At 36.2% G+C, this 13,277-nt stretch overlaps 2 protein-coding genes across 2 annotated transcripts; both read right to left on the bottom strand.

Annotated features, from left to right (window-relative positions):
* Nucleotides 1–1,203: 1,203 nt before the first annotated feature.
* Nucleotides 1,204–6,224, bottom strand: LOC111486329 (probable protein phosphatase 2C 60). Its single transcript, XM_023133408.1, has 6 exons — nucleotides 5,042–6,224; nucleotides 4,397–4,764; nucleotides 2,920–3,156; nucleotides 1,577–1,889; nucleotides 1,449–1,489; nucleotides 1,204–1,404 (listed from the first exon to the last, which is right to left on the bottom strand). Exons 1-4 carry the CDS (start codon nucleotides 5,352–5,354, stop codon nucleotides 1,629–1,631), a joined length of 1,179 nt encoding a protein of 392 aa, XP_022989176.1. The 5' UTR covers nucleotides 5,355–6,224; the 3' UTR covers nucleotides 1,204–1,404; nucleotides 1,449–1,489; nucleotides 1,577–1,628.
* Nucleotides 6,225–11,074: 4,850 nt separating this feature from the next.
* On the bottom strand, nucleotides 11,075–12,827 carry LOC111486331. The gene is made up of 6 exons (XM_023133409.1): nucleotides 12,733–12,827; nucleotides 12,079–12,142; nucleotides 11,886–11,983; nucleotides 11,664–11,806; nucleotides 11,503–11,584; nucleotides 11,075–11,329 (listed from the first exon to the last, which is right to left on the bottom strand). Exons 2-6 carry the CDS (start codon nucleotides 12,113–12,115, stop codon nucleotides 11,216–11,218), a joined length of 474 nt encoding a protein of 157 aa, XP_022989177.1. The 5' UTR covers nucleotides 12,116–12,142; nucleotides 12,733–12,827; the 3' UTR covers nucleotides 11,075–11,215.
* Nucleotides 12,828–13,277: the final 450 nt, after the last annotated feature.

The following is a 13,277-nucleotide window of genomic DNA, read 5'->3' as shown; positions in this document are numbered from 1 at the left end:
TATACTTTTGGAGAGGGTGAAATGACAAAAATGCCCTCTAAGTGGGGACCCGCTTCATTATCTGTATTGAAAGATGTGTGTTTATCTCAACATCGTGATCTGCATGGGTGCACGTTGGCCAGGGGCAATTCGTGAATCTTCCCCTGTTCTCTCTCCCTCTCTCTTTTGGCTCCATACAGCCCCATTGTTTTTGTTGGTACTTGGTTCGTAGATTCAAAGGTTTTTTTTTTTTTTTTTTCTCGAAAGCTCGAGATTCAAATATGTAACTTTTCGATGGTTTGGTTGTTCTTTTGTGAAGGAAGCGTCTTTATAGATTCATAATATTGAAAGTTGAAGGATTCGAACTACATGCAATTACTATTAAGCTACTTTCTGTAACGCTTGATGTCTAGGGTTCGGAAATCAAATTTGACGCCTAATGGCTCTAGACACTCTCCTACGACACAACCCAATTTAACACTCTCGAATATTCTCTAAGTTTTATTTAGTTATGTGTCATGTGTCACAATTGTACTTTTGCAGCAATGGAACAGTACTTGTTCTAATAAATGTCAAACTTCGCAGACGATCAAACTTTGAGTCACATTTGATGGAAATATTTTATTAAATATGAGCAAAAAAACGTTGAAAATAGTTTGGAAAAAGGTAATGTTACAACTGAAACGAATAAGCAACAATTACAATATTGGAAACAATAACTCGAGTAGGAAGAGTTGATAACTAGTCACATCTCCAATAATACATTTTGGGGCGTTTTAGCTCAACGGGTGGAGATATGATTTTAGAGAACGGTCATACACCCCCATATTAACGTGAAAAGAATAATAAAAACACCCTAGACAAGTATGACAGCCACGTCCAAAACACAGCCACAAACAACATACCTAAACGAACATAACATATATCCTTGTATAAAAGGAATAATAAAGACCTAAGTACACAGGAAAGCAATAAAGGGAGTAATAACACGCCCTGAACAAATATGATCAAGACATCCCACACACAGTCACAAACGATATATCTTGGACAAACATGACCGTAACATCATGCCTACATGGGAAAACATGGGGATAGATAACCGATCTAACCTCAGAAATAGTAGTAAAACTTTCATCTTCTCGGGATAATTGAATTTACATAGTTACCTCGACAAGCCAAACACCCCTAGGTTGAGATTCGGGATGGTTCCCATGGCTGAAATAATAGAGGCAGTGATGATTTCCTGTTAAGAACATGATATGGGTTTACATGGAAGTTATTCAAAACTAAGGTCTTTCAAATAAAGGATAGTTACAAAAGTTCAGTGAATTTTCTTCAAGTGGAAGGAAGAGGGCAAAAGGGGGTGGGAACAGGCAGAGTTACATAAGAGTTTTACATTACAAGGTTCACAGTTGAGAGCTTTGAAGCTAGAACAATGAGTTCATGGACCTGCAACTCTTTCTCTCTACTGGATGAGGCTAATTAACTTGGTATTCACATAGTGGGGGGGGGGGGGGGGATACAGCAGAAACTCCATACCAATGCCCCTTCCGATCGGGGATTTCCAGGNGGGGGGGGGGGGGGGGGGGGGGGTGGGATACAGCAGAAACTCCATACCAATGCCCCTTCCGATCGGGGATTTCCAGGTTCTACGTCGGTGTAGGGACGGGTGCTAAAGAGGAGTTAGGGAGCCAGTTGTTGACTCCACCTCCTCGTAGTGAGACACTCGAGCTCTTTGTGGAGCTGGCTCTGAAGAGTAGATTTGAATCGAGAAACACAACCACCACGGTGATGTCGTCGTGGAAATGGCGACGAACACCGCGGTCGATCTTCTTCAAGTCTGAGTATCTCATTTCTCTCTTCTTTGCAGCTATTTGAAGAGCAGCTTTGACGAGTCTTCGTGCGCTTCCCTGAAAAAGTAATGGCATGTGTTCTCTACTATTACCCCTAAAATGGTCAAACATGTAATGACATGATGGAAAAAGGATGTAACGGTGTGCATTGGAAGGCAACTTTTACCACAAAATATCAGTCCTTTTTATCAGAGGCAAATGAGGATGAAAATACGCGGCAAAAAACGGGTATCTCAGAATCAGTTCGTGCATATTTATAAACAAAAAAAGATGAAAAGAGCTTTAACAGTCCAAACTCACCGCTAGAAAATATTGTCCTCTTTAGGCTTTCCCTCAAGGTTTTAAAACGCGTCTGCTAGAGAGGTTTCCATACCAAGAATGGTTCCTCCCCTCTCCAACCAATGTGGGATCTCACGATCCACTCCTTGGGACCCAACGTCCTCGTTGGCACACCTTCCAGTGACTGGCTCTGATATCATTTGTAACAGCTCAAGCCTACCACTAGCAGATATTGTCATTTTTGGGCTTTTCCTTTCGCGTTTCCCCTTAGGGTTTTAAAACGCGTATGCTAGGGAGAGGTTTCCACACCCTTATAAGAAACGTTTCATTCCCCTCTCCACACTTGGGGTCCAGCGTCCTCACTGGCACAACGTCCAATGACTGGCTCTGATACCATTTTTAACAGCCTAAGCCCACTACTAGCAGATATTATCCTCTTTGGGCTTTCCCTTCCGGGCTTCCCCTCAAGGTTTTAAAATGCATCTACTAGGGAGAGGTTTCCACACTCTTATAAGGAATGTTTCGTTCCCTTCTCCAATCAATGTGGGATCTCATAAGAGCCATCACGATGGAATATAAACTTCATCACATCCAAGATCCTTCAAGCAACATCCCTTCAAACCACAACGAACGAGCGCGGAAGAATACTTACGTAAAAAAGGAGTAATAGTGTAACAATACAGAAATCAAAAGTAAATTTAAGCATAATTGAACTCTAATTCTCTGCATGAGCCTAGGGAAGAAAGTACGTATAATATTGTTTAATGAAAACGTGGTGAAACAGTAAAAATTTAGATAGAGATCTCACATTTTGAGAATGCTTATGAACAATATTGACGGCTTCCTGATTGCTAAGGTGCTCCCACAACCCATCTGATGCAAATATAATGAATTGATCATCTGGCTTCAACTGGGTCTCAGAAATGGCTGGTTCCGAGCTCAAAATCGGCTTCTTGAAGGGTTCGCGAACTCGAAACTTTGAATACAGAGGCTCTCTGTTGAACTCAGCTTTTTTCAAGTAGACATCGCCTATCGATCTGGAAATCTGTAACAGTAAAACCTCTGAAGATCAAATTTTCATATTGAACTCAAACCATAACCTGGATATGAAAGCAAGTTCTCGAGACATTTGTCGACGAATTACGAGAAATGTTGTATAGCGCTTAATGATCAAAACAGCCACATTCATTTGTCTCTAAAGTTCTTCAGACTTCCAGAATACAACAGATAAAGAAAGAGATGAAAAAGCCTCTCGTTTGACATTCTAATTTCTCCCACATGGAAGATTGAGGTGCTATGTGAGATCCTACGTTGGTTTGAGAGGAAAACGAAACATTTTTTATAAAAGGTGTGGAAACCTCACTCTAGCAGATGTGTTTTACAACTATGAGGCTGAGGGCGATACGTAACAGGTCAAAGTGGACAATAGCTACTAGCGGTGGGCTTGAAATGTTACAAATGGTATCAGAGCCAGATATTGAGTGGTGTGCCAGCGAGGACGCTAGGCTCTGGTGAGATCCCACAATGGTTGGAGAGGGGAATGAGTGCCAGCAAGGATGTTGGACCCCGAAGGGGGTGGATTGTGAGTTCCCACATTGGTTGGAAAGGAGAACAAAACATTCTTTATAAAAGTTGTGGAAACCTCTCCCTAACAGGCACGTTTTAAAACCATGAGGCTGACAGCAATACTTAAGGGGCCAAAGCAGACAATAATTGCTAGTGGTGGACTTGGGTTGTTACATGCTATATCTATTGTCTCTCATAACTAACTAACCACAATGACAATTGACGTCATTCAATGCAAAGGACTAACAATGCTAAAGTCTAAATCCAGTTAACTTTTAGATCGTGTGAAGATTGAACTTTCAGAAGGCAGTTTGATCCTTATAGGAATAAGCATTATCAACTCTCAAGCTATTAACTTCCATAATTTTACTCATCAAAAGTGTAACAGCAAAAGCTCGCCACTAGTAGATATTGTCCGCTTCAGCTCATTACGTATCACCGTCAGCCTCATAGTTTTAAAACGCATTTGGCTAGAGAGAGGTTTTCACACCCTTATACAGAATGTTTTGTTCCCCTCTCTAACCGATGTGGGATCTCATCAGTCACCGAACGGTACGAGGCACTGATCAGAGTAGGGCTAGACCCTCTTCATAGAAGACACGGTTTAAAAACCGAAGCTGACGACAATATATAACAGGCCAAAGGAAACGCAGCTACAAATCTAATCAATCAATTACTAAGAGAATACTAGAGACGTTTGAAGAACGGTACTAACTAACCTGTATTATGCCCTTGACGCGCCAAACATTATGCTTTAAAACCACAATTTGCGAGTCTTCGGGGTGCAAAGATTGCAGCTCTTGCCGCACAGACTCGTTAGCAACATTGTGCTCGGTCGATAACTGAATGGCTATAACATCACCGGTTGCCTTCACCATTCTACCCAAAACAGCACGAGAATCACCTAGATTTGCAATATAGAGAGTCCCATTACATATTACACCAACTAGACAGCATGAACCAACAGCTGCAATTTGTGGATTCGTCGACCATTGTCTTCGAACTATAGAAAGAAAACCGTCTTCTGTCGCTTGGAATGCCTTACGTATTACATCCGCAGACATTGAATCTTGCTCGGAAGTAAATCCTACACGAAACATCGACAAAACCAGCATATATCAATGATGATCCATCCGAAAAACTATCACAGACAAACATTCCTTAATCAGATATGAAGTAGTGTACTCACAAACAGACATTAATCGAAAATTTTCAAGAACAAATCAGGGAATATACATAAATGAACCACAAACTAGTTTATTTCCCCTCACTCACTCCATGATCAAATAAGAATGAACAGAAAATATGAAGCTGAAATAAGAAAATTCTGAGTCATGAATTCATGAAGAAAGTAGATGTCTCACTCTTGAGATGCTGGAAGAGATGATCACAGATATACCGAGACGTCTCGGGGCCTCCATGGCCATCATACACACCAACAAAGGTCCCAAAGGGACCAGACTCATCTGAGCTCAAACTGCCTGACTCAATCTGACTCTGATCTTCAAGCAAATTGTTGGCCTGAACCACAGACATTGAGTACTCACCATTCAAATGGTGTCCACTATCTTTGTACCACAACAGCCCGTCCTGCCGCCCCCTGATATCGCCCGCCGCAGACCGATCGGAGCTTGGCCCAAAACAGGCCCTCAATAAGTTCATCAACTCCGATAACATCCCTCATTTCATCTAAAGAATCCTCCACATCTAAATGAAAAATCACCCTCCAAGTGATTTTAATACAACTCAGAATTCCCAATTACAAAAGGTTTTGCTCAGTCAAACACAACGTAGATAATGTATTAATAAAACACTACCGTACAACTAAATGACTTCTCATTCTTTATTCCTCATCCGCTAACCATAACAATCGAGTTCTAGCAGATATTTTCCAAAACCCCTCGCTGTTTCTAGGAAAATCAGCAGCCGCAAACAATGAACACAGCGAAAAAAGAAACAAGTAAAGAAATCGAAGTCAAAAGGCGAAAAGATCAAAGAAGTTTCGGAAGCAAAATAGTAGTCAAAGCCAAACCCACTTCCAAAACCAGATTCTTAAGCGGATTGGTCAGAGGAAACTTTATCACAATCAAAAACCAAGTCTACCAATTCGCATTCAACAAATTAGACCCATAAACGAATCAAATTCAAAAGAAAAACAGCAACCAATCCAAACCCCCAATTAACACGAATCAGCAGAATCAGTCAAAAGCTAAGCCAAAATGGAAGGAATCGAGCAAAGGGGCGAAGAAGTTCAAGTACAGTAGAGAAGAAGTAAAGTGGGGAGATCTGAGAAAAGGGATGAATTGCAGAGGTTATATAGAGGGAGATCTGAGTGGGTTCTGGTTTTTTTTTGTTGCTGGTCGATGGAATTTAATGAAGAAGAAGAAGAAGAAGAAGAAGAGGAAGATGGGTGTGGCTGAAATGGAGGCGGAAAGGCAGGCCTAGCCGAAGAGTGAGGGTTGGGGGAGACGGAGGAAAGCGGGCGGACCCCGTTTAAGAGGGACAAGAGATAACCTTTGAGGCTACCGAAGCGAGGGTCCCTAGTAAACAGTCAGCACACAGACGCGTTTGAGCGAGCCATATTTGAATAACGTCGCCTCGCCGTCCCAACTCCACGGCTCAAAAAAAAAATATATAAATATATATATATAACTCACAAATTCATAGCTACCCATTATTGTCTTTTGAGTTTTTCGGGCTTGCCCTCAAGGCTTTCTTCTCATATCTATTGCTAGCAGATATTATCATCTTTGAGCTCTCTCTTTTGGACTTGCCCTCAACGCTTTAAAACGCGTCGGCTAGGGGAAGGTTTCACATTCTTATAAATGTAAGAATGTAAATGGTGGTTTATTCTCCTCCGTAACCAATATGAGACATCACAATCTATTTTTTTTAATAATTTAATTCCAAAAACCCTGGTTATCAAATTTTCAGACAAGTGAAGAAGCTAAAGACTAAGTCAATCAGTCTATTCTCTAGTCTATGGTGCCCACAAGCTAGTATGGACGTAGAATCTCAAATCATTCATAGATGAACATAAATAACTTAACATGAAAAATGTGAATTAAACGAAAAAATAATCATTTAGAAGCGTACAATCTGCAGGGACTAGCTCGTCATCGAGCCACTGTTGGTCAGTTCTCTGATTCATTAATTTCAGACCACCTTAGATTCCTACATTCGGTGATATTTGACTAAAGAATTGCCGATGATTTTACTATAAAGGTTAAAGTAAAAAATTTGTATGAAAAGAAGTTAAATCTTACCCTTTGCTAACTACCGGTGATACTGAGTAAAGGAGAACTACATGAATGAATTGTACCCACATTTGAATGAGAAGGATGACGTGGAAAATAAAGTTACGATGTCTAATGTACATGAATTTAATTATTGATTTATAAATTTTAAATATTTATTTTTCTTAAAAAAAAAAATTCATTTAATATCGATATATTTGTAAATTAAAGTTTTGATATCAATATTGACATCCATATTTTTATTTTTTTTTTACTGAAGATTGAATTCTTTTTTTCCTATGACGTTTTTAAAATTTAATTCGAAAGAAACGTGAGAGAATATAAACCAACAACAAAAGTGGACCAATGAGTCTTACACAATAATTAAATGTCGTGTGACAATACTATGGTTAAAATATTTATCATTTTCTTACCCCACAAATATACATTAAAATTAGTATCATATTGTTTGGTATACCAAATATAGAAGACTTTTCTTTTATAATGTTCCCCGACTCCCCCACAAAAAAAAAATAAAAACGTTTTGTTCGTGAATTAATATGCTATATGGATGAAAAATAATTGATTTACTCGAGCTAGAAATTCTCGAATTTATTTTTCTTAATTTTATTTGAAAATTCTTTTAAATATTTGAAATAATTGAACTATTTAATTTTTTAAAAATTACAATAAATTTTTTAACTTTTAGTTTATTCAATACAAATAAAAAAAATGATTAAAAATCTTAAGACACTATCAAACATAAATTTATTATTATTTTAAATATAAATTAATAAAAATTATAGATATTTTAAAAAAAATTTAAAAAAATTAAAGATATTTTTAAAATACTTTATAAGAATATTTGACGTTTTTAATTATTTTAAAAATTAAAAATTAAAAATTAAATAAATAAAATGTTTGAAAAATGTGTCATTTTTTAAATTATTAAATTTATTTCCCATAATATATTAAATTAAATACAGTCAAATATGAAAAGGACATACAATGTGAGGCAGAAATAAGAACACATCCAAGGTTTAATTTATTTTTTAATTAAGAAAATGACGATTTATATTGAAATTTTCGTATATAATACCTATCTTTAATTTTTAAAAATATATTTATTTATTTATTTATTTAAATTTGTTTTTAATAGTTAATAAATAAGACCAAAAGATATTAATAATACTAGACAAATGATATTATAATATTTTTGATAGAACCATTTATATAATATCTATATTTAAATTTAAAATATAACAAAAAAATATTAATATTTTCAATATTTATTGAACTATACTAAAAACATTTTCAGTAATTATTAAATAAGACTGAAAAAAATAATAATAATGAGTCAAATGATGAACACATTAAACAGTCCACACACATTACATCAACTTAAAATATATATTTCTATTTTTTTAAAAAAAACTTATAATATATATTTAAGTAGTGATTTATAATGATATACGATATATGGTATCTTATTTTATTTATTATATTATAAAGTTTTTCAAGTGGAATCCAAAAAATATTTTTAAAGAATTATATTGAATAATAATATATTTAAAAGAGAATAAAATAATTGCTATAATTTAATTTAGAATATATTTTATTAAAAAATAGGGGGAAATTTTTAATTTTCAATATTTATAATGAGATACTTTAATAAATAATTAAAATTTTGATTTAGCATTTATTTTTTGAATGTATTATCTTGGAAGAGCGTGTTTATATATATATATATTTCGAAGTTTAGTTTCGTTTTAAAGATTTGTCAAACATAATCTAATTATTTTTTTAGAATTTGAATTTTTAATCTCTTGGTTAAGATTGATAGGAACAACGGCTCTCTATAATAGGATGATATCATTTACTTTGAACATAATCTCCAGTGATTTTGCTTTTAGTTTCTCCAAAAAGTCTCATATTTATGAAGACAACGTCTCTTACTTATATACCCACGATATTCCCCTTAATTAGGTAACGTACCAATTATATTTAGGTCACAAAGTTTAACTAGTTAATACATTATAATCTCGAACCTATTATTCTCGGGAGAAAAATACATCATGAGGGAAGTGGCATCGACACATACATTTGAAGAGAGTAAAATATTTAGAGGCAAAGTCAAATGGTCGTATTTGTTTAATTGGCTTCATTACTTGGAAGAGAAAATGTTAAGATTCATTAAAATTGCGTACTAAGTATTCAAAGTTGAAACTTGGCATCTTCGATCTCTCTTCATGCAATTTTTATGGTGGAGACATTGCTGACGAGTGTCGTGTTTTAATTTAAACCATATGTATCATACGTGATATTAAAGTTTAAAAGTTTGAATAACTATACTGTAATACAACGGACGATTTAAAGGGTTTTGACACAATGAAAAAACATCATAATCGAAGAGTAGTCAAACATAGGATGAATGTTTATAATCGTGTAGGTTAGTTGTGATGTATCTTTCATTGCTTGGTCATTGATGAGCTTTGACCACAAGTCTAGGTATGTAGAGAAACTTCGTGTTGATCGTGTACAATGTATCCTAGTTCAACCATATGGATGGAAACAAATATCTTTACTCATTTGACAAATCTATGCAAAAGATAAATCAATTGTTATTTTGAGGCATATATGGATCGTTCGTGTTTAAATTGATATATTTCACATAGAATATTGACTAAGCTATGTATGTATCAATGATTACGAGATTTTAATGTCATGATCTAACAATAAAATATGGCCAAGTTGGAGGAATCCCTGTAATCACAAAATTTTTTGTTTCAACAAAAATGAAGTTTGATTCTGTAGCCACAATACAGTTCCTGGAGAGAACATATTGAATAATAATAGCACTTGTAATGGCGATACAATGCAAAACAGTAACTTCCAGGTCCATTGGAAAGGAAAGACTTCAATGCCATTTTAGATCTACTTTAACAAACAAATTTGATCAGGTAACGGTTCTTGGATATGTTAAAGTGTGTGAGATCTCATATTGGTTGAGAAGGAGAACAAAGCATTATTCATAAGAGTGGGGAAAATTCTTCTTAGTAGATGCGTTTTAAAAACCTTGAGATGAAGCTTGAAAAGGAAAAAAAATCTAAAGAGGACAATATTTGCTAACGGTAGGCTTGGGTTGTTACAAATGGAATTAGAGCCAGGCATTAGGCGATGTGCCGGCGAGGAGACTGATCTACAGGGGGGTGGACACGAGGTGGTGTACCAGCCAGGATGCTGGGCGCCGAAGGGGGGTGGAGCGTGAGATCCCATATCGGTTGGGGAGGAGAACGAAACATTTTTTATAAGGGTGTGGAAACGTCTTCCTAGTAGACTCATTTTAAAAACCTTGAGGGAAAGCCTAGCAGGGAAAACCCAAAGAGGACAATATCTGCTAGCGGTGGACTTCAGCCGTTACAAATGGTATCAGAGCCAGACATCAGGCGATGTGCCAGCGAGGAGACTGAACTCCAAAGGGGGTGGACACGAGGTGGTGTACCAGCCAGGATGCTGAACCCTGAAGGACGATGGATTGTGAGATCCCATATCGGTTGGGAAGGAGAACAAAGCATAAGGGTGTGAAAACCTCTCCCTAATAGACGCATTTTAAAAACCTTGAAGGAAAGTCCGAAAGGGAAAACTCAAATCGGACAATATCAAATAGTGGTGGACTTAGGACGTTACAAAGTGCCATGTAAATACAATTTAGTTGGGTCCTGTCTCATTTACAACGGAGTAAAGAAGGCATACTCATACTCAGAATGGGGTATGTGATGGGTATTTAGAAGTGTGTTTTTCTGAAGGTTGGAGATCATGGGGAAGAGATGCAGGGTGTCTATTGGTGAGCTCGATTGGAGTTGAAGACGTTTTAGGAGTTCAGATAGTGTGAATTCGACATCCCTAAGCTACGTGTTCCCTGTGGCCCATACTCCTTGGAAAGAAAACTGTAGCACTGATGAACGAAAAGGACGAGATGACCTAGTTTCAATAAAACACCCTTCTAGTTTAGGAGCCTTCAAGAAACTCAACAGGGGAAAAAAGGAAGGGGATGACAAATTATGTCTTTTATTACACGGAAGTGTATGGCAATCACTTTGGACAATCCTAATTTTATGTATGGGGACGGTCGTAATTGTATTCAAATGCGAGAATCATGGAAGACAATATTCTCTATACTTTCCTTACGGCATTATTTCATAGACACGCTAGTGTAAACATCTCCAACAACATTAATATACACCAAGAAAAGTTTAACTTCTGAGAGTATTTTTAACAAGAAGTGAAAAGTACCAGAATTCATTATGAGGTCCTTCTGAGAATGAAAGTTAAAATGAAGCTGAGCACCGAATCCACTGATGAGAGTGCTACAATCAACAGTGCAACGAGAACAAGAGCGAATGTAGCAGTCTTTAGCTGCACCAACAAGAGAGAAAAAGTGCAAATTTTACGCACTAAATTGGATGAATTAAGAATAAACACCAAAGTTCAGAAAGAGTATTCAGTGAATTTCCATCATAACTTAAGTATTTCATCATATAAGAATATCCTATAATGCACTATTTAACATACTAATCTCGCCTCCATACCGTGCTTTGGAAGCTAGGCCACTCAATGTACTTCAGTTGACTGGGCTGCTCGGCCAGAAATATGAATAATGATCTCAATCCCCTGTGGTTCAAAACAAAACAATCCTGGACATAATGATCCAAAATTCACAAGGACGGGAGAAAGAGTTGTGAAAGATTACCAAACGGTTTCTTTAATTATACCCAAGAAGAAGGGTTCAGGAGGCAATTCATCATTAAACCTCAGTTGCGGATTATCTCTTCCAGATGCAGCATGGTTAAAGCCCATTCGATCAGCATAGAGATGTCCACCCCTTCCGGAAATCTAAAGTAACAAACGCAGAATTGAAATGAGCAGATTGTAAGAGAAATCAAATTCAAAAGTCTCAAATAATAGAACGTACCCTTGTGGGCAGTCCCTGAAAGAGGTTGGCCTTGTTGAATCTGGCTGTGTTGTAATGAACTCGAAATGGTCGATTCGAATGAGGAAGAGAAGTCATTCCTATAGATTTAAGAAAAAGAAAATGGGAGAAAGATTAAGCAAACTCAATGTTTTCACAGTAATAAAGATATATTCCGAGAGAAAAAAGGACCAACCAATATGATTAGCCCCAAGTGCAGAAGCGATCACCATCCTAGAGCAAGAGTTCAATAACGCCCACTGCAACAAGAGAAAATGCTTACTACTGATCCATTAACAAAATCAATGTGAAACAAACATACATACATACATACATACGAGTAATTACAAGACTTCCCAGTAGCTCAAAACTCAATAAAACAGCTTAATTGTTTCATTGAATAAGCTAAGCTCCAAAGGCATCAAGAACGGCAACCAAAGAACAAAAAAATTAAAGACAGCAGAACAAAAACGCTATAGTAGAAACAACCCAAATGAAAGAACGGAAGATTAGCGAGTACTAGTTCAGCTAGACATTTTAACAAACACAACCAGTGCATTGTGGGGTATCGGAAGAAACTTCAATAACAATCCAAACTAATTCTCTGCCCCGGAATTTTCAATCTTACTATCCTCTCGTGATCGAACATTTCTTGCATATTGCACGAAAAACACAACAATTGAAATTTTGAAAGACGAAACTACAGGAGCTTCAACAAGGTCAGCAACCATTGGCGGCAAAGCAACAGGACCTCGACTAAAGGGGATTTAAATAAGCAATGAATCATACATGTAATGTAATCTGAACTCTGAATTCGAATAAGGATGAAGATTCATGAAGAAATGCGTACCTCGAAAATTTCAGGCTTCTCGTAGACTGCAACTACAATGAGCGCGCCTTTAGAATGAACAATGAAAATGCACGCAGTATAGTTGGGCCTGTGGAAGACGGGCTAAAACGACACCGTCAGTTCAAGTTTAAGTCACAAAGCCACGTCGTTTTTAGAGTTATCCACGGCCTAACATTTCACCCCTCATTTTGCCTTTTTTTAATATTAATTTTAAATAAATTTTAACCGACAATTTCTATTTGTTGTAATTATCTAAATTTAAACTATTTTTAAGCTACTTTTTCTTCAAATTTGTAGATGAATTAAATATAAGATAAAATTTGTATTACATATCTAACTTTAATTTAATTAAATTAAAAATTTATAGGAAAAATTGATATTATTATTTTTCTTCTTAAAAGACTAAATTAATAAAAATACATCTCTTCCCATCTTATCTAAAAATATGTATAAATTAAAAATAAAAAAAAACTCTTATTATTAATTTAATTTTGAACATAAAATATTAATCAAAAATACATTTGAATTTTTTTTTTAAAGAATTT

Source organism: Cucurbita maxima, unplaced genomic scaffold (genome assembly GCF_002738345.1).
Source record: "Cucurbita maxima cultivar Rimu unplaced genomic scaffold, Cmax_1.0 Cma_Scf00011, whole genome shotgun sequence".
Classification (NCBI taxonomy): domain Eukaryota; kingdom Viridiplantae; phylum Streptophyta; class Magnoliopsida; order Cucurbitales; family Cucurbitaceae; genus Cucurbita; species Cucurbita maxima.
Note: the sequence above shows the minus strand (reverse complement) of the source record. Positions and strands in the feature narration are given on the sequence as shown.